Genomic DNA, 21,423 nt, shown 5'->3' with positions numbered 1-21,423 from the left:
CCATTAGCATTCCAGGACTCTGTGATACAATTTTTGCACTTTTTTTTGCCTGCAGGAGTTTAGCCTTTCGATTTCCCTTAGAAAGAAATTGTACTGAAACCATGCATCTGCTGATATTGCCAACTTGCGCTAAAGAACCAATGGGGCAATTTATCATGTTTTATATACCTGTTTTCTGGCATACAAAACATACAGAAAAAAGTCCCAATTTTTTGCAACAATTGTTGTTTTGCTACCAAAAATTGTGACTCTTCTCTTTTATGCCACAGTTTGCCACTTTTATTGAAGGGTACATAACGTGGGCAGGGCCACCAGCCCTATTAGATTTATTATAATTTATGCCAGGTGCATGGCGCAGATTTCAGTGCAGGCGCATGGTCCCAGCCAAAGGTGCGCCTAATTTGAGGTGTGCACTGCCTCATGTATCAGATCTCTTTTACAGTGGCAATTCAATGCATATGTTTTATGGGCTTCGAGTATCACTAAGTGAAACAATTGTATTGAGTATTGTAAATTATTAAATGGTATGATGTATGCAATAATCCTGTCCTATCATCTCTCCTAGACTCCACAGCAGGTAATGGTGTTCTCACAAAAGCTACGGTCCCCATCTATGCTACAGGAGTGCTAACATGCTACAATCAGGTGGGTAAATAACCACAGAGAAAGTGAATAACTTTCATTACCTAATAGATCAGATAGTATGGTGCACCTGTTGGTTGTCTCTCCCCCACTACCGATCTGCTTCGTGTTCTCTGCCATCTGTATCTGGGTCCTTCATCACCTTTTCTTCAGTCCTTTCTACTTTTCATCTTTTAGGAAGAAGATCGCAAGCTGCTTGTTGGTTTTCTTGAAGATGTGATGACTATGCTTTCATTATCTCATGCTCCTCTAGACAGCCTGAAAGCCTCTTTTGTGGAACTTGGGTAGGTAAAAGTTTCATGGCCAATGCAACATAGTATATAGCCAATTCTTCATTTGCCAAATGATTGATCTATGGCCGTATTCACGTCTGTGTTAAGTATTCCATTCAGGGAGTGTGCATGGGGACCCTGAGCGGAATACCAAATGCATTAAAAAGTACTGAGCAATGAAACTACACGGACATCATATACTATAATGGGGTCCGTTTTGTTTTTCATGCTGTGTCTGCACGAATCATGCCAAGAGAGAAAAATGCTTCAAGAAGTACTTTTCTCTCTCCATGATTCGTGCGGAAAACACACGGACCCCATTACAGCTATGGGGTCCATGTGGTTTCATTGCTTACCGCTTTTTAATTCGTTCAGTATTCCATTTTGGGGGGGTACCCAAGCGGACTTTCCGAACAGAACCCAGATGTGAACCAGGCCTAAGAAAAAACTAATCTGAATGTAGAGTGAACAGATTGCCTGGTTTACAAAATGTATTTCTAAAAAAAAAAAAAAAAAAAAATCCAGCCCAGCACAAGAATCGATGTTAAAATGAAGTTCATTCTGTTTAAAAACAGGACATCCGTGAAAGAACATCACACCTATCCATTTTGAGGCCCTAAATGCACTACTTACTTATTTGCTCATTAGAAATGTAAAATTATATCCATAACACTATATAATATGTGAAAACATCCATATCTTGTAACTGTATCCCTTGTAAACGCTTCTGTGTCAACACCGGAAAATGGCGACCCGGACAAATGCTCAGAAAGTAACATCATGTCCTTTGGTCACATGATCTTGTTGCAGCTCAGTCCTATTCCAATGAATGGGTCTGACCATGGCCATATGACCAATGGGTGTGATGTCATTTCCTGAGAAGTGAAGGTGGAGCTCAGTTTCATTGTCATGGAAAAACCCTTTAATTTGTCTTTGACATAATAGATACATGTTCTTGTTTGTGTGTGCTTATTATACCATTAATAGACTTTCTTCTTTCTATAGGACTAATCCAGCATACCATGAGCTGCTGTTAACTGTGCTTTGGTATGGGGTTGTCCACACATCAGCACTAGTACGGTGTACCGCAGCAAGAATGTTTGAGGTTAGTCCTGGGTTGGAATTCCTTGGGTGTTTTACAGTGTTTTCTGTACTGTGAGATGGAGCAGAAAGAATATGTAAACGATCTGCTTGAAACTTTAGCTCAAGGCAACCTTTGTGATTTTATGCTGTATCTTTACTGTATTCAAATGATTTTTGCAGAGTCTGGTCTCTTTATATAGTCTAATATCAGTAACAAAGCAATCCTTTAGGCAATGTAGGCCTTCTGGATTTTAAAGGAGAACTCCCACAAAAATCTTTTTTTGCCATCCTTGTCTTATCACTCCAAGTTTTTTTTCCAAGTATACTGCCCACATATCTCTAGAATCCAGCTTCTCTCAATCCTGATCAGACACGGCTTTCAATCCCATGATGCCTCAGGACAGCATGACATGTGCAGCTGTAGACTGTACTACATCTACCAGTAATGGGGCTGTGTAATTCTCCTTCTCTCTATATATTCTCCTAAATAATCTAAGAGACTAGAAGTGTGTAGTTAGGGAGGCTATGCTGTGAGCTCATTTTCCTTGGCTGTGAACTCTCCACTCTTCGGTAGTTAGTGACTGAAGTTTCTGTCTCCCCTATGGAGAGTCTCTGTGGTACAGTCCATTATACAGGAAGTCTTTCTCTCACATATCATTTCATGTACTTTTTTTTAGGTCTGAGTGAGGGTCACATGACTTGGCAGATTATAAGAGTTAAGGAAAGGAATAACTAAAAAAGATAATACTGACTGAATTGTATATACTGGTGGGATAGGTACATAATGATCTTGGGGGGAAAAAAATAATGGGAGTTCTTCTTTAAAATTTTTCTTCATTTTATAACCAGACTAACACTATTACCTCTTCTTACTTTCTTTCCGTCTACAACGCTATACATCTTCTATAGTAAGGAACGTTATTTCTGTACTGGTATATATTACTCTGTATGGTTGTGTATCTAGAAGGGAATCTTATTATGTTACAGAAGGAGTTTAGGTATAGGCAGATATGGTAGAGAGAAAAAATCCACGTGCACTGGAATTATAGGACCAGTGCCTATTAAAGGAGGCAACAAATTGGAGTTGGTGGAAATGGTGAAAGATCTCTCTTGATGACATGTGCCTTAATAGTTGGCACAGCCACAAAGGAGATTGCACCACTACTACGGAGTGAACATGGTGTCTGCTCCGATGCTAAGTGAGCACCTTGGAGAGTGGGTGTTAACTGAAATACAGCTGATACCTTGCTATAGCACCCACGATGGGAGATAACCTCTGATTGTGGGCGTTCACTCCTTAGGTGTCACGGTCATGATTGACAGCAGCATTTAAGAGGCTGTAGAAACTCACACCATACCCTGCCCCAAAAATTTGCCTTTTGAGATAGGCTAACAGCCGATATACCCTGCAATACATGAATATTGCCGTGTATAATACTGAACAAACAATCAGATGTTCCCTGGTTCATATTCTCTAGTCGTGCAATAAAAATGTAAAAATAAAGATTAAAAAATATTTTTAAAAATAAACAAACCCCCAAAAAGGCTCATTGTCATATAAAATGCCTTGTGTAACAAAAAAAAAAAAAAAATAATAATACATATTCAGTATTGCCACATCCATTAACTGTACACCAGTAGTAATGGGAGAAATATATAAACTATTGCTAAAGATGTGCCACATCCCCCATTATGCATCTTGCCTGCCATTTTCTGGGAATGTGGTGTAACTCATGTCAGAAAACTGTTTTGAGTTATGTAGGAAATTTATGCAAGCTCTTGATGGAAATATAAAGCATGGCTTATCCCGCAAAGGATAGAATCCAGCCAAGGACAACATATACAAGGAGCTTCTATGTTGTGTTTTGTGTAGGTTTCCTTCAAATTCTGCTGTTTCCTCCCACACTCCGAAGTTATCCTGATGTCTTTCCATTGTAAGCCGTGTATGGGACAGTATTGACACTATCTGTAAAGTGACGCTAAATATGATGGTGCTATATATGTAAACTAAATAAATGAATTTAACTATGTTTTTAGGGAAAACTGCATCATTTCATATTATTGGGTGCAGTTTCTCCACATGTGAAAATAGCAATATTATATTTAAAATAAATAAAAAATTGATGGCCCACTGTTAATAAATTCTGTAAATATGGTCAGTATCTTTACTTTTGGAGTTCTGGTATTTTTAGGGGTTCTGCAGATTTGCGCCATTCTGCGCCCCTCTGCCATGTACCCAAGCAGGTTACATCCACATGTGGGGTATTTCCATGCTCAAAGAACTTGCCAGACAAATTTCCTTTACATTTTTGTTATCTTTACCATGACAATATCACCTAGAGATAAACAGCCATTTATACGCACTCAGTCAACTAGTTATAATAGAGATCTGTTTACACCATCAGTCCTATTTAGTTTCCCATAGATGTGTCCAGTGTGGCAACCAAACACATTTATGTAACCCAGTTGCTTACTAAATACTAGAGGTCTCGTGACTGACACATGTCCATAGATGCATTACACAGAACTGATCCATGGGTTATACAATTCTATTGTGCAGAAAGGGATCTGTACTGATAAAATACTTTTTAAGGCTCCATTCGTATTTGTGCCGGATGGGAATCTGTCGCATTGTCCAGTAGAAAATCGGCAAGTAAGAAGTCCTGCACAGAGGACTTTTTCTTCTGCTGGTTTCAGTTCTAAAATGACATACCACATTATAGTCAGTGGGGTCCATTGGATTCCATGTGTAACCGCTACTTTAGGGGTCTGCCTCTTCATAACACAAAAAGCAATGGCATACATGTACTTTATTGTTTGGCTGTAGTATCCACAAGATGTCATACACGAATGACAGTCACCCTCCTGCATTAACTGGTAGGATCAGAGGATCTTCAACTCCTGAATTACGGCCAACAGTACTTAGTGGGAGAGAGGAAAAATGGAGTTGAGTTTTGTTGTCCTGGTGGTATGAATTGTAGCACTGCCCTCATTAGGGCTGTCTGCAAAATCTGCAAGGCCCCAGGACTGACTCCAAGTGCTTGTTCAACCAAAGTTTACGTGCACAGGCACTAATTTATGATCATTTAGATGTTGCCATTTATGTATGGGGATTTGTCATTAGCTAGCTGTAGGGTGATTTCACATATAGTATTCTTTAGAAAAATGACACCATTTTTACAATATTTTTGACCATTCCCTCCGCCTCAAGAGTACTCCAAATCTAAAATTGACTGAAAAAAACAAACAAAACTGTTTTCTTGTTTTGGTGCATTTTTGGACCAGTGGTATATTTTCCAAACAGAGGATTCTTTAGATGTGACTTTTTTTTTTTTTTTTTTCATGTGTTTTCACATCTATTTACCTGCAGAAATTAAAGCAATAAAAAAGATTCTAAATAAATAAGACTTCTTTCACATCTGCGTCAGAGTCTCTGTAAGAGAGGACTTTTCTCTCCACTGGTTTCAGTATAAATTCAGCTTAAACCCAAACAACAACAAAACTCAGCTCCATTATAGTCTAAGCCACTATTTTTTATTTTATTTTTAAATGTAGATTGTGAGCCCCATATAGGGATCACAATGTACTTTTTTTTTTTCTCCATTTAAGTTTTTGTTTTGTTTTGCTTTTTGTACAATGGGAGGAAATCCACGCAAACACAGGGAGAACATAAAAACTCCTTGCAGATGTCATTCCTGGCAGGATTCGAACACCCAGGACTTCAGCTCCGCAAAGCTGCAGTGCTAACCACTGAGCCACCGTGTTGCCCCTGTCTAAGCCACTATTTTAGCGGACAGGCTCTCTGTTGTTTGGGTCCCAAGGCAGATACAAATGATGGAGAGCACGGCACAAGTGTGAACCTAGAGAAAGTTACCCCAAAAAGTTCATGATAAAACATGAAAATGAAGAAAGCCACAAATAAAGCTTATGGAGGATTCCTTGGTGTGAGTAAGGCTAAGGCCCAACGTTGCGGAAAAGCAGCTTATTTTTTTGTTGTTGTTGCAGATTTTGTTGCAGTTTTTTGAGATATAGCCAGTAGTGGATTGAGGAGAAGGGTAGGAGTGTAAGACTTTAACCACTTCCGGACCGCCCATAGACTATATACGTCCGGGAAGTGGTTGCCTAGTTCTGCCAGGACATACCTGTACGTCCACCAGAACACAGCAGCTGCACGGAGATCATGTAGCTGCTTTCAATAGGAGCCGGCTGTAACTTCAGCCGGAGCTCCTAGAGAGAAGACGGGGCAGATTTATTACCTCCCCTGCCTTCTCGATCGCTGTGTATACAACACTCAATGAGCGCTGTATACACAGCTATGGACGCAGCCATAAATCAGCTGCCCTCTGACCCGGCAGACACGTGATCCACTGGGCTCAGTGTCCTGCCAGAGCTGCTGGGTCCTACAGGACCCAGATCAGCTCTGAATACTGTGTATACAGTGTGCAGGAGTCTGTATTCCTCCTGTAACTGAGGTTAAATGTAGCAGCCCCAGTTATAGGAGAAATCAGCCTCAAGTACAAAAAAAAAAGTGATCAGATGTCCCCAAAGGTCTCTTATCACCTTATGGGGACGCAATCTGGGAAAAAAAAAAAAATATAATAAAAAAGTTTAAAAAAAATGTAAATAATAATAAAAAATAATACGATAATAAAACGCCATTATTAAAGGTTATAGCCCCACCCCCGACGACACCATACAAAATAAAAATTACCGTAACGGAGAGGAAAAACTATTTTATAAAGTTTTTCAGTGACACTTTGTGTTATTAAATTAAAAAAAAATTATAAATTGAAAACCAGACACAATTTCCCTCCTATTTTGTTTATATTTTCCTGGATATAAAAAAAATTAACACATTTGAAAATAAAAATAACAAAAATAAAGCCCTATGTGCCCCCGAAAAAAGACGCAAAAATTAGTTGACTAAGACATACGAGAAAAATTTTACAGACCTCAAAACCGCACATACATAATAAACCTAAAATGTGTCTGGTCCTGGACCACAAATTGGCCCGGTACTGAAGTCTCATACCTTTTGTATCCTCAGCCTTTTAACAGTAAAACAGCACATTAAGGTTTGGGACTATTTTAAATTTAGAAAGACCCATTCAAACAGATATATGAAAAGGTCTTAGAAAAAAGGTCTTGTTTGTCCCAAGCGACCAATCACAGCACAGCTTTCTTCTTTCAAGAGCACAATTAGTAATGAAAGCTGAGCAGTGATTGGTTACTATGGGCAGCAAATATAGTTTTTCTAATAGTTTCATCTCTCCGTAGTGCCTCATGATTTGTTTTTTCTCTTTGACCACTAACTTTACTTTTAGATGATACAGATCTACCAGATGAGATGACTGGTACCTGTGAATTACTGAAAATAAATTTCATGAAATATTGTGCATTCAGTATAGTTAGATTGGAGCAGGGAATTCCTTTTGTAGCTTTGTGTACTGGGACACAGCTGCTGCAGGTGCTACTGGTAGCTATATGACATACAAGTATTGATTTTACATGGCTAAGCAAGCTTTGTACTTTGTACATGGCGTGAGATTTCTTATGGAGGCGCAATCGGGACTTTCCAAAGAACCTGTAAGACAAGTTGGCTTTGTGCCTGGTGTGAGAGTATTTTAATAGCAAAGTATTGGACAGGGATGTTATGGTTGTTTCTGCACATCTCTGATTTAGTTAGTGATTAAGACAGATAAGATAATCATATATTTTTATGGCCGTTTTTAGCACAGAACAGGACCAAAGACTTGGTACAGTGATCTTTGGTACAATACAGTGTTTGTGAATCGTCTCAGCTTCTATCTCAGTGGGTATAGCCACAAATCTTACAAATAAAAAAAAAAATATGGGAACTACCAAAGGCCCCTTTAAAATGATCAGACAGCTCAGCCTTTGGCATAACCAAGCAGAAGTTCTGTTGCATCCTGCTATTCAAGTACATGTAATGAACTTAGCATTTTCTGTATCCTGAATCTAGTAATGGCTGCTCATACAAAATGTTAATGTTCACTTGTACACTACTGTTCAAAAGTTTGGGGTCACCCAGACAATTTTGTGTTTTCCACACTTTTATTTATTGAATGAGTTGCAAAATGGATAGAAAATATAGTCAAGACATTGACAAGGTTAGAAATAATGATTTTTATTTTAAATAATAATTTCTCCATCAAACTTTGCTTTCGTCACAGAATGCTGCATTTGCAGCAATTACAGCCTAGCAGACCTTGGGCATTCTATCTGTTAATTTGCCGAGGTAATCAGGAGAAATTTCACCCCATGCTTCCAGAAGCCCCTCCCACAAGTTGGGTTGGCTTGATGGGCACTTTTTGCGTACCATACGGTCAAGCTGATCCCACAACAGCTCAATGGGGTTGATATCTGCTGACTACACTGGCCACTCCATTACAGATAGAATACCAGCTGCCTGCTTCTTCCCTAAATAGTTCTTGGATAATATGGAGGTGTGCTTTAGGTCATTGTCCTATTGTAGGATGAAATTGGCTCCAATCAAGCGCTGTCCACAGGGTATGGCATGGCATTGCAAAATGGAGTCATAGCCTTCCTTATTCAAAATCCCTTTTACCTTGTACAAATCTCCAGACCATCACATTACCTCCATCAAGCTTGACAGATGGTGTCAGGCACTCTTCCAGCATCTTTTCTGTTGCTCTACGTCTCACAAATGTTCTTCTGTGTGATCTAAACACCTCAAACTTTGATTCGTCTGTCCATAACACTTTTATCCAATCTTCCTTTGTCCAATGTCTGTGTTCTTTTGCCCATATTAATCTTTTACTTTTATTAGCCAGTCTCAGATATGGCTTTTTCTTTGTCACTCTGCCCTGAAGGCCAGCATCCCAGAGTCGCCTCTTCACTGTAGAGGTTGACACTGGCGTTTTGCGGGTACTATTTAATGAAGCTGCCAGTTGAGGACCTGTGAGACATCGATTTCTCAAACTAGAGACTCTAATGTACTTGTCTTGTTGCTCAGTTGTACAGCGGGGCCTCCCACTTCTCTTTCTACTCTGGTTAGAGCCTGTTTGTGCTGTCCTCTAAAGGGAGCAGTACACACCGTTGTAGGAATTCTTCAGCTTCTTGGCAATTTCTCGCATGGACTAGCCTTCATTTCTAAGAACAAGAATAGACTGTTGAGTTTCACATGAAAGTTCTCTCTTTCTGGACATTTTGAGTTTAATCAAACCAAAATATGTAATGCTCCAGATTCTCAACTAACTCAGGGTCAGTTTTATAGCTTCTCTAACCAGTAAAACTGTTTTCAGTTGTGCTAACATACTTGCACAAGGGTTTTCAAGGGTTTTTTAAACATCCATTAGCCTTCTTACACAGTTAGTAAACACAATGTACTATTAAAACACTGGAGTGATGGTTGCTGGAAATGGGCCTCTATACACCTATGCAGATATTGCATTAAAAAGCAGACGTTTGCCGCTAGAATAGTCATTTACCACATTAACACTGTATAGAGTTTATTTCTGATTGATTTAATGCTATCTTCATTGAAAAAAACTGCTTTTCTTTCAAAAATAAATCAATTTCTTAGTGACCCTAAACTTTTGAATGGTAGTGTATAGTCTAATATTTATGATGTGGTTTATACCATCAGTAACCCATGAGTGTGTGAGAGTCAAAGCATTATGACCCCTGCCCCATGACTTAATAGTTTGAACACTGTATGGTACAGTGACAAAAATAATTATGAAATGGGACTATATATTCTGTAAAGCAGATAGCTCATACATATGATGGAGGGGGCACAGCAAGATGCCACTTTTTTCAGTAGACACTTCACTATCTGGTTATGTCTGGCACGTCTTTATTTTTATGACCGGATGAGTAGTGAGTTGGTGCTTAACTAAAACATCACAGAATGTTGCAAAGGAAATAAACCTTTATCCATCATAGTGAAGTCTTCAGCCAAGTTCTGGAAACCTTTTCCCAAATGATATTTGTTCACAGTTATTCACTCAATTTAAAGCCAAAAAAACCACAAATGGAGTTAGAAGTACAAGGATAAAACAACACAGTTCAGTGCTGCACATGGGGCAAAATTTTGCTCTTCCACAGCAACCATAGACTACACGATTTACCGTTATTGTGTAGCCATTTGCCAACACATCTTGGGCGGCTAGTCTTGTGTTGTCATACAAAGACTGGTTTCACACAAACAATCTATATAGAGAAAAAAAAACGGACTATATAACAGGCTATAAAAAAAAAAAAAGGACATTGTACACACTAGTGTATTTGTTCTGTGCCCAATCTGTTTTTTGTATCAGTAAAACAGATGCTGTCTTCTTTATTTCCCAGCATCACAGAGCCATAAATCTGTGGAAAACAAGAAACACGGACAGCATTTGATTTCTGCATGCCGTCCTTTTTTTTTTTTTTTTTAACCCCCTCAGTTTTGTAGGTCAGTGGGAAAAAAAAGAAAACCATATGCTCCATTTACTATAATGGATCCACATGCTCTCTGTTTTTTTTTTTTTTTTTCACAGACAGCCCTTAGATAAGAAGGTTGTTCATGTGAAATAACCATAAGCCAAAGTTTAGGCAGAGGCCACATATAGCATAAGCACAGCAATTTTGCCACAGTGTAAAAGCTGCGGCAGAAACCGTGGTGTTTTACAGTACCTGCAAAGTGGATGGGATTCTGGATAATCAGATCAATATACATACTCACATAAAAGTTGAAAGTTCAGCTTTCAGCTGGTGAAGGCACATACCCCTGAAGTTTCTCTCTTTTGGCTTTCCTTGAAAACATTTTCCCTGCATCAGTTCTCAGATGGATCATAATGACCACAGTCGTAGGAGACAGAAGTGCCCTGTGAAAAGAATCTCACTGATACCTGGGTTGGCTGAAAATACTGTAGTTTGGTGAAACTTAAGGGACCTCCAATCTATGCAATCCCTAGGCACTCCCATAATGTGAACCCTCCTGTAATTTTTCACAACCAGTCAAGTGTAGATTTTCGGATGGAAAAAAACATTTTGATCTAGGGATCAGTTTGAGTGATGAGAATATACCATAGATTAACTTGTGTTCGAATGTATACAAGCTGTAATTCTGGGACAGCTTATTGTCTATTGGTGGCAGTAATATTTTTGCCCTTGCTCCTATGTAGGTGAAGATTATCGAAAATACTTTGTCAAGGGGAAATCTGTAGGTACTTTCTTGGATTTTCCCCTTTCAAGTGTATAAACTGTGAAATGCCTGGGGCACTTTTTTTTGTTTTGAAGCTTTAAAATATTATTTATAAACCTTCAGTATTTTATGTTTTAAAAACAGAAGTATTTTTTTTTTCTGTGGTTTGGTTTAGAGGAATAGAAGATCTGCTAGCATTTGGTGCACCAGTATGCTTGGTGACTCACACAGCACTAATAAAGATGGGCTTCAGCAGTTTTGACCAAAAAAATATTTTCATGAAATGATAGTAAAATTTAGGTGATAACTATACACTCACTGGTAGTGATAGCCCAATAGAATATAACGTTTAATTAATAATAATGTTAAAATGATGCTAACAACCAGGGCATCAGGAATTGCAGTAAAATCTGCAATTCCTGATGGTGGGCACCAGTACTCAAATGTTAAGCCCAACTGCAACCGGGAGCTTTATATACCCTACCTTAAGCTGTCGCAGCCACCTCATGTGTGTCAATGGAGAGGGCATGTCTAAGACTCCGCACTCTCCATTCTGATTGGCACACCAGACTGAGGCTTCTACTCTAAGTAACATGACTCCCCTGCGTTATGTATGGTGGATCAAGTCGGGGAAGTAATTAGGAAAGGTGATACATAGAAGCACAGCTGCACCTCCATATAGAAATAGAAAGTGTTTGTATGTAATCTCAAATTATTTGACAATTTTGTTCCTAGAAGACCGCTAATAGGCAAAGCCTTTACCACAATTCTCCTTGTGCCCCACATACCAGCGTGTCATTTTGCATGTGCTGGCACCAGGGTTGCGCGATCGTGTTCCGAACACGATCTTTTTAGGTGGGGTCGAGATCGGTACTATTTCCCACAATGCTTTGCTAAGCCTTCACACTGAGTATACGCTCCGCTCATTCTGAGTGGTGTGTATACTCAGTGTGAAGGCTCCACTGCAGTTCCATAGGAATGAATGGAAGCAGCCAGCACACAGCCTTAACCCCCTGCACACCAGCTGCCTCCGTTCATTCTAATGGGAGACTAAACTAACATCTCTAGTAGCTACTTACCTCCAGAGATGGCTGCTCCGGTGCCCGGTGTTCTCCTCCTTCTTCGCCTCGCTGCCACTCCACGCTGCTCTTCTCGCCTCGCTGCCCCCACCTCCCAGGTTAGTGTTTAAAGAGCTAGGAAGGCGGGGCTTGTGGCTTAGGAGAGTGTGGGCGGGTACAGGGTGGGAAAACGTGACGTCTCCTTCCAGTATCCGCCCACACTCTCCTAACCCTCCCACACTCTCCTAATCTGGGGGGCAGCGAGGCGAGAAGAGCAGCATGGAGCGGAAGCGAGCCGAAGAACAACACCGGAGCAGCCATCTCTGCAGGTAATTAAAAATAAATCCTCTAGCTACTTTGTGATTCACTACACAGCGTGGATTCTAACAATTAAAGCGTTCAATTGTTAGATTCCATGCTGTATAGTGAATAGGATTGCTTTTAAAATCCGATCTCCGATTAATAAAAAAAATCCTATTGACTTGCATTGGGATCGAGATCGGGCTCGAATGAAAAATGATCGGAAATCGGATTTTAAAATCGATCCTAAAAAGTCAAGATTGGCTCAACCCTAGTTGGCACTGATTTACAACAATCGTAGCATTTATGCAAGATTAAATAAAAGCTGGTGTATCAGGTGGTCCACTGTCCTGTACAGAATGCAATTATTCCATTGAGGTGTGGTCAGGGTGGTCTCTAAATCTCTCCCGAACTGTCATAAAGTCTAGTTTAAGTGCAGGGGGTGAGACTTTCACTTCACTATATATAAAGGACCCTCTTATCTGTTGCTCTGTAGACATGCATTCTTTCAAGGCTAGTAGCATTACAGGATTATGTGGATAAGTGATCGCAAAAAGTAAAAACCTGATAAGTTCGAAAGGCCTTAGATGGAAAATGAGTATGAGTGAAGCATTCCCTGGGGTGACCTTCTTATTGGAGAGAAAATTGTTTAGAAGTCTAAAAAAAAAAGTCTAGCATGTCTCCACCATGTAAACACCTTAGAGAACAGACTGGAGGGAAAAAAGAGATTAGTGAACAAGGGGATATTGGGTTTTACAGCTGAAAGCGGAAACTAGTTTTATGTTAGAGCTGTAGTATGTAGCTCTCTGCGGCTGCGAATATCGGATAGGAGGTCGATTGTGAGGACCATTAGATAGCCCCGGTTTCTTTGCAGGCTGTCAAAAACTTTGTAGGTTTAAGTACTGCTGGCAGTTTACTTTGTTGTAGATAGAGCATATTTGTGAAAGTCTAGCCGCCATATAATATTTATTAAGGTTGGGAACTAAGAGACCCCCAATCTCTTATGAGCGTGCATAATATGTCCACAAAATTGCAGTCATTTATATGCCCATATAAAACCTAGATTTTCCTTTGTAGACCTGCCAGGGAGGAAGTAGTCACTGGGGGGTCGGTTGGGTACAGACGTAATGAAGAATTTTTGGTAGGGTCACTATTTTAATGGTGTGCACCCAGTAGACCCATTTATTTTTACGAATGCATGCTGTCCCCAGAGATGTGCTCTATTTCAGTCCTTTTAGTGGAGAGCAATGCAGACAGTTTACATGTAAAACATGGTGACAGGTTGTTTTTAAAGATTTTGAACAGCTTGTCATGTGTTTTCTATTGTTTTGCTTATAAATATCTTCTTAAATAGTTAGTTTCAATCACATATCAATATGTTTGATGTTGACTTTGGTTGCCCAGCCGTCTGTCTTACCTTTCTACCTAGATTGTGCTTTAGCATGAAGTAGTAGTAGCTCCTAATCTTTGCATTTTGTTTCTCCCCTTTTTCTCTTGCTCTGCTGCAATTCTGCCTGCTCGCTCTCCTGTGCACCGCACAATGGCTCTCCCTTGCATCCGTCCAATCAGCTTTTGGTGAAGGGGGTGAATGAGACTTTGGTAGCTCAGAGAGTTGTCCCTGCTCTCATCACTCTGTCCAGCGATCCAGAAATGTAAGTTTCTTTGCTGCTTTAAGCATCCTGACTATAGGAAATGCCCCTCAGTGTATATTATATTATCTAAATTAGTCAAATTATTGGTAAAATACATTCTTTAAATTATATAATAAATTATAGTTTAATATGCAATGATAATTATGCAGATTAATACTGATGGTGCATATCTTATTTGTAGCAGGATGCTTAATATTTTGACTAACAGATTTCTGAAAATGAACAAATATTAGTTGTGCACTTTTCCACTACTTCTATGACTACTATGGTGGATCTAAATCAAAGAGGCCAAGTTTACTATCTGCCCATCCACAGTCACAGCTAGCCAAGGTCTATTTTCTTTTTACCAAGCCATTTTTTTATTGCATGTTGACTGGTTACAGCTCATTCTTCGAGGCATGCAAGAATCCTTAATTGACAAGCGAGTTGCTCCGGCTCTTGTTGCCTTGTCCAGTGATCCAGAATTGTGAGTTTCAACAACTGACTAGATAATTCTCCTATTTTGAGTTTTTTCTCTCCCTTCATTAAATAGATCCATTTTATAACAGCTACTCTTCTTATTGTTATTTTTGTGTACTATGTTCAATACAAATAGCAAATTACTGTTTAATCTATTACAGTTCTGTGAGAATTGCTACCATCCCAGCATTTGGTACCATCATGGAGACTGTTACCCAGAGAGAGGTAGGTAATATGGGAAGCACAAACAAATGACTAAGTTCTTTAAATTTATAGCCTTACTTGTCCCTGCTGAAATATTTCTCCACTATTGTAGTTATCGGCTGTGATAGGAGCTAACGTTCAAAACATATGTACAACTGCCAATATATGTTAGAGTGAATCTGACAACTGCGGTGTCGTTTAATGGAAATATCACAACTTTTTTCGTAATGAGAGACTTGAGTTGGGGCCAATTTTGGGTAGAGTCTGAGTCAGAGAAAAGCTTTCAAATCTGGCTTCAAAAATACAATTATTTTTAAATACACTATATAATCATTTGTATTGTATAATTTGATGCATAGTTTTTTGCTTATTTAATTTAATAGGAATTCAGTCACTAGATTTTTCTTGTGTTGGAGTCCAATTCAGTGGTTTGCCTACCAACCAAGTATCTAGCTGCTAGATTTCAATATGCATAAATCATTTTTCTCACAAGGGATAAACTGTTTCTGTCTTTCACTGACTTATTCCCTTCTCTCCACGGAAAAATGGAGTCTGTCAGAATTTGAATGGACTAGCCCTAATACCTTGTAGTGGAGTTTGCTGAGAATAGTCATTATTATTTTATTCTGGTGAATCGATAGTTCATTTGCACAAAAATCTAAACTGCTTTGTGAGTTGAGGAAACTGTTGGAGAAGGAGAGTTGGAAATAAAACAAATCCAGTTTCCTGGTTTCCAGCCTCTTTATCCTGTCATTGTTCCTGGCCTGTTCTGCACTGCTCCTGTATGCCTATAGTCCTCAGAGTGAATGCTGCGCTCAGGGTTTACTGTTTGAGGCAGGCGCGTATGTGCAGCGCAGACCTGGAAATGAATCCCATCCAGGTTCTGCCACTTCTCCCGAGTACTTAATGTTCATTTTCCCATTCCCTTCTGACAGATTCCTTTAGACTATTTTATTAATTTCAGAGTGTCCTGAGAATGAAAAAGTTTCTCTTAATAAATGTAACTCTCTTATTGTTTTTACCTATTCTTATAGCAGACTGTCATAACTGTATTTGTTATATGGCAATGCTACAGCTCAGTCCCATTCACATGAAAGTAGAAAAAAATTTGGCATCCAATTAAAAATTGTGAGATTGCTGGTGAAATTAAATTAGGAACCAGGACCAGTGTGAGTGATCACAATCTATGTAAGGCCCGAAACAATGTGTTGGTGCTATAAAAGCAATCAGAACAATAAATGTAAATAATTTAGAGAAATTGATCTAATGCTAAGTTCACACTAGTGTTCAGCTTTCTATTCTTCAGGTCCACTTAGGGATTCAAAAAAACGGAACGCTAATTTGCTTTTTGGGTTTCTGTCTGAAAAATACGGGGAGAAAAGTCCTGCTTGCGAGACTTTTCTCTCCGCATTTTTCAGGCTGTTTCAGGGACGGAAAGTCCGAACAGTGTTTGAACACTGGCGTGAACCTAGCCTTATTGCTATTTTAGTTGCTGATGTAATGCACGTAATATATTTCTGTAGGTTTGTTTACTGAAATGTATGGGTTTGAGGTTTAAAATGATTATAAAGCCTAAAGGGGTTTTCATATCTTAGGGTTTCACCTGCCCTTCTGTCTCCTCTCCCCTCCAATCCTTGGGTTTATATACAGAGATAACAGATGAACAGATCAGGCACTATTCTACCCCTTATCAGAGTTTAGCATCTGAGCGCACTTTCCAAAGACAGAATGAGAAGCGTATAGCCTGGCTGGAAACTGGGACTAACATCACCAGTCCAACTACATAGGTATTGGTAACCTAGGCAATGAGTTGTAGACACTGAGGAGGCATACTGAGCTGTACCTGGCAAACAGAGCAAGATAGATAAAGCAATGTACTGGGTAAAACGCTTCAGTCAGCTTAAGTTACAAGTTTAAATATGATCCTGAAAATGGGAATATACCTATAAAAAAAAAAAAAACTGACCATTTTATTTTATTGTATTTATTGAGTCCTCTCAGATTTGTGTTCAGGACAGCAGTAAATCGGAGCTACGGACCAAACTGTCCGAATTTACCTGACAAATCTTTTACACTGAACGAGACTCCAGCAATCTATGGGAATGCATGCAGGCTGCAAAAGACAAACAAGCGAGCATTTTTAATAAACCCCAATTACAAAATTATATTTAACCGAAAATACATGCATTTAGGTAAATATAAAAACACTCCAGAGGTGTCCATGGCCTTTAAAATAATTCAGTATTGTGTTTGTGTAATAGGGTTGTAAATGAGTCGCCGATAATCATTAGCCAGTTCAGTTTTCATAGTCTTAAACATAGATGTTGTGTTTCTTGGATGTAGTTTTATAATATTTCTTGCATTGTAGTTATTAGAGAGAGTGAAAATGCAGCTGGCATCCTTCCTGGAAGATCCCCAATATCAAGATCAGCACTCGCTACAGATTGAAATAATCAGGACATTTGGAAGAGTCGGACCCAATGCAGAGCCTAGGTTCAGAGATGAATGTGAGTGACCTTGATCGGTCGTACTTGGCGCTGTCATACAAGGCAATTAACATTCTTGCGTGCACAGACAGTATTTGCAAGCATTTCACTGGGAAATTTCTGTGCTTGTGGTTTACGGGGAAGAGCTAGCTGTGTCCATGTGTTTACATGATAAAAAGAAACAATGCTTAGATCCAGCTGGAAGCCATCATAGAAACACAAAATGCCACACTACTTGTGGTTGAAAGGAACCTATCACCATGAAAATGTCATGCAGTAAGAGTGAAACTTCTCCAAAAGACCACCCCTTTTTGAAGACCACCTCCTTGCCTAGACCACATTTTCTGTGATAGATTTTCATTTTTACATGTTAACTGTCCTTTTCTGAGTAGACCATCCTCCCAGAAGACAACTTTTTTATGCAATTATGGGTCTCACTTGCTGCATATAGATTTGTAGAAAAGAATCAGAGTAATTTGTAATATATTAATTTATATATTCTGCTTTCTATGTTAACAAACTGTACTATACAGCAATCTGCTCAGCTACTTCGAATCTAGAACATGCTGCCTACAAGTTTCATTGCAGTTTTAGGTTCATTTTAAGGGTGAGCACATCTGTATATCCAGTTTAACTGGACGAAAAAAAAACCCTATTGCAACAGTTGATAGTAAGGCTAAAGTTATCCCTTTTGACCAGGGTGTTACTTTACCTGTGTTGCTAACTGCATTTATATGGTGATTGGTTCTTGTTAAAGCATTCTTTTTGCCCTTGAACTGATATGAAGGCTCTACTAAACTGTTAGTTGATTTCTCCAGGCCTGCGATGCTCGTTAGGGCTTGGAATGAGTTATAATTTTATTAATAGTCTTTTAGATTTAAACTTAGATTTGGCTTTATTCAGCTCCTTTTGTTGCCTTGTCCATATCCTGTGTTATAAAACCAGTGTCTCACAGGAATATAAAGTTGCAGGTCTATTCACCCACCTGTCATGTGCCTGACCTGATCAGAAACCAGACTGCAAAACGAGATGAATAAAGCAAAATGTAAGTTTTTAACCACACAAGCAGACCTGCTTTATATAAACATGCACAAGGTCTATAGCTCTATATAAACATACACAAACATACCTGTTCTATATAAACATACACAAGGAAAAATAACATTGAGAGTGCAGTTAGGCCCTGTTCACATGGCGGAAACCTTTTCCGCAGCGCTGTCTTTTTGGCGCAGCTAGCCGTGACAGGATGTTGTTGCATTGCATCAGCATCCCGCTCCTGATTAGACCCGAATGGGCCTAATCCGAAGTGAATCTCGAGCTGCAGACAACGCGGCTGAGTCAGTCGTGTAATCCAAGGGAAGATGGGGCATGTCACTTCTTTTTCTCGTTACCTGAAAAAATCGCTAGCGTGAAAAAAGCAAGGGGCTCCCATTGAAATGAATAGGAGACATTTTTGCAGGCGGATTGCGCCTCAAAATCCGCCTGCAAAAAAAAACTCTGAACGTACCATAAGCAGGCGTTCCTGTGCATGCAAATCTACAGATATCACAGTTTTCTAGTTTACAGGTACAATCTACTAAATTACTGTTTAACTGAATAGTAAATATTTTATATATATTTTTCAGTGTTAGGGTATGTTCTCACAGTCTTTTGCAGGCCAATTTTAAGGCAGAGTCCGCCTCAAAAAACTCCTCCCATTCATTTCAATGGGAGTCAGTAGCAGTTTTTTTTTTCCTCTAGATGATTTTTTTCAGCTAGAGGGAAAAAAAAAGCGACATGACCTATCAGGTGGATTTCCCATTGAAATTAATTGGAGTTGGAAAAAACACCATGCGGTTTTTGACACAATTACTGATGGGTTGTTTTTTTGTTTTGTTTTTGCAAAAACCGCGTCAAGAACTGCAAGCATGCTTTTTACAGGGAAGTTTCCAAGTCCATACAGTGTTGTGGTGGAGCAAAAAAATACAGCAACAATAATAAAGAACATGTAAAAAAAAAAAAAAAAAAAAGCATCATGGAATGTGCTGCTACAGAACTGTTACTTGAATTAAGAGCTAAATCTCCCTATATATGCAGCTTTACAGTAATGCCTCTTACACAGGTGGCGCCATGCTGCTGAATACTAGGCTGTACAAAGTAGTATATGGCTTGGGGTCATTTTAATTTGATTCCTGCTAAGTCACCATTTTGTGGACCATTTTAAGCCTTTTTTTTTTTTTTTGACACCATGATTTCTGTTACAAACATGAGCCATGACCCAGTGGCAGTTCCAACACACTGCAGACAGAAATTGCACCATTTTGTCCCCATTGACTTGGCGTCCATCAGGGTCCTACATGGTTTCAGTCATATTAGTGGAGAAATTAGCGCTGCATACAATTTTTCCTGTATTTGCTAAGCTGTGAATTCAGCCTAATTGATATAATTCACCAATGTTTCACCTTTCATGGGGTATTGCACAGGTTGGCTTGCGTTTGGTGACATGTTCCTTTTCAGTATTATTGTAAATATATACAAAGATCTTAATTCCCATTCATTACTGTGCCATTTGTGTCTTCTAGTTGTTCTTCCACATCTGCATAAACTAGCTTTGGTCAACAATCAACAGTCTGTGGATACTAAAAGACTGGACATCGCCACATATTTGTTTGAAGCTTACAGTGCCCTTTCCTGTTGCTGTATCCTTTTTGATGTATGTTAATTTAGGCCAGGGGGATAGTTATTGGTTGCATATTTTCTAGTTAGTATTTTTTTTTTTTTTTTTTTTAATTTTCAATATAAAACTAGCTTTTGTTGTGAGAGGACAGATTTTAGTAAATACAGCGGCTATGGCACCATAGTACAGTTTTGCCTGTCTCTTAAGAGCTCCTGCTTGGTCCTCTTTACCTATTAGAATTGGATAGGTAGGCAGGATCAACCAGAACTTGACTTGTTCCATTTGTATAGAGGTCAATGCTGCGGCCTGTGATTGACTGCATCGGACGCCACTGCCACATCAGCCAGGGACGTATAAACAGAACCCCACTGGAAACTGAGGAGAGGGGAGTATTATGGTTTGTTTTTTTTGTTTGTTTTTTTGTATTTATACTGGCTGTATATGAAGCTCTATTAAATGTTCACCTTTCACCTTCTCTCAATATGTGCCGCTCCACTGATTTTAGTGCTCTTAGCCTCCATTGTTCCAGAGCAACCACTGCTGTTGGTTTCAGCGTCCAGTATGCTAATTAGGCTTCTTCTGTCAGGTGGGTGGTCCCATGTTTCCTGCGCTTTTCTGGGAATGCTTATCTTCCAGTACAGGCTAATTAGCATATAGAAGATTAATGGCAGAAAAGACTGCATTGTCCATCTAGTCTAACCTGACATAATTTCCGTTTTATCTTAGGATAGACATTTATCTTCGGAATCATTATAGGGGTTGTACCGTTGTGAACACTTATACCCTATCCACAGGACTTGGGGATACGTACCCAATCAGTGAGGGCAGGGCCCAACTCCTGGATCAGGAGGATGGGGGTGGGGGGCTGTAAGTCCTCCTAAAGCCTCCTTGTATATGGACCAGCAGTGCACTTGTGTAACCGGTGGTCCATTCAATTCTTTGGAATTTTGGGTGCTGCCAGAGATTACAGTTCTGGGAGCCCCATAGAAGTGGATGCCCAGTGGATAGGGGATATGTCCATAATGGCACAACCCCTTTAAATTCACTTAAAGCAGATCTCCCAACTATATCTGCTGGATGTTTCTTACAAGCCTCAACTACTCCTCCCTGACATTGCTTCTAATCTTCCCCCAACTACTTTCAGATTATGCCTACTTGTATTTATTTTGATTGGGTTTTTTTTATTATTAAAAACACTTCCCTCCTGTATCTTATTTATATCTTTAACATATTCAAAAGTTTCACTCATGTTCCCCATTTCCCTTCTTTCCTCAGCATACCTGACATGCTTTATGCTTCTACCAATTTGTAACCTGCCTTGGCACCTTTTCTATTTTATCCATGTGTTTTTGTAGGTGGGGTCTCTGGAGCCATGCATAGTATTCCAGTTGCACTTGTAGAGATCTATACAGTGCAGCCTGTAATAGAAGTGCCAGTAATTT

General features: G+C 39.3%; 1 protein-coding gene across 6 annotated transcripts in view; it reads left to right on the top strand.

The window, feature by feature from the left end:
* The window catches only part of RELCH (RAB11 binding and LisH domain, coiled-coil and HEAT repeat containing), a 108,929-nt gene that overhangs the window by 72,207 nt on the left and 15,299 nt on the right, over positions 1-21,423 (top strand). For 4 of the 6 annotated variants that reach the window (XM_075270902.1, XM_075270898.1, XM_075270903.1 and 1 more), the window contains 7 exons: positions 566-645; positions 820-926; positions 1,920-2,019; positions 14,094-14,176; positions 14,797-14,860; positions 17,208-17,346; positions 19,887-20,003. In XM_075270902.1, coding sequence (XP_075127003.1) covers positions 566-645; positions 820-926; positions 1,920-2,019; positions 14,094-14,176; positions 14,797-14,860; positions 17,208-17,346; positions 19,887-20,003 — 690 coding nt within the window. Of the gene's footprint in view, positions 1-565; positions 646-819; positions 927-1,919; positions 2,020-14,093; positions 14,177-14,559; positions 14,643-14,796; positions 14,861-17,207; positions 17,347-19,886; positions 20,004-21,423 lie in introns of those variants that run through there. The other 2 variants (XR_012715459.1, XM_075270899.1) reach the window with 2 other exon arrangements.

This window comes from Leptodactylus fuscus, chromosome 4 (assembly GCF_031893055.1).
Source record: "Leptodactylus fuscus isolate aLepFus1 chromosome 4, aLepFus1.hap2, whole genome shotgun sequence".
Taxonomy (NCBI): Eukaryota; Metazoa; Chordata; class Amphibia; order Anura; family Leptodactylidae; genus Leptodactylus; species Leptodactylus fuscus.
Note: the sequence above shows the minus strand (reverse complement) of the source record. Positions and strands in the feature narration are given on the sequence as shown.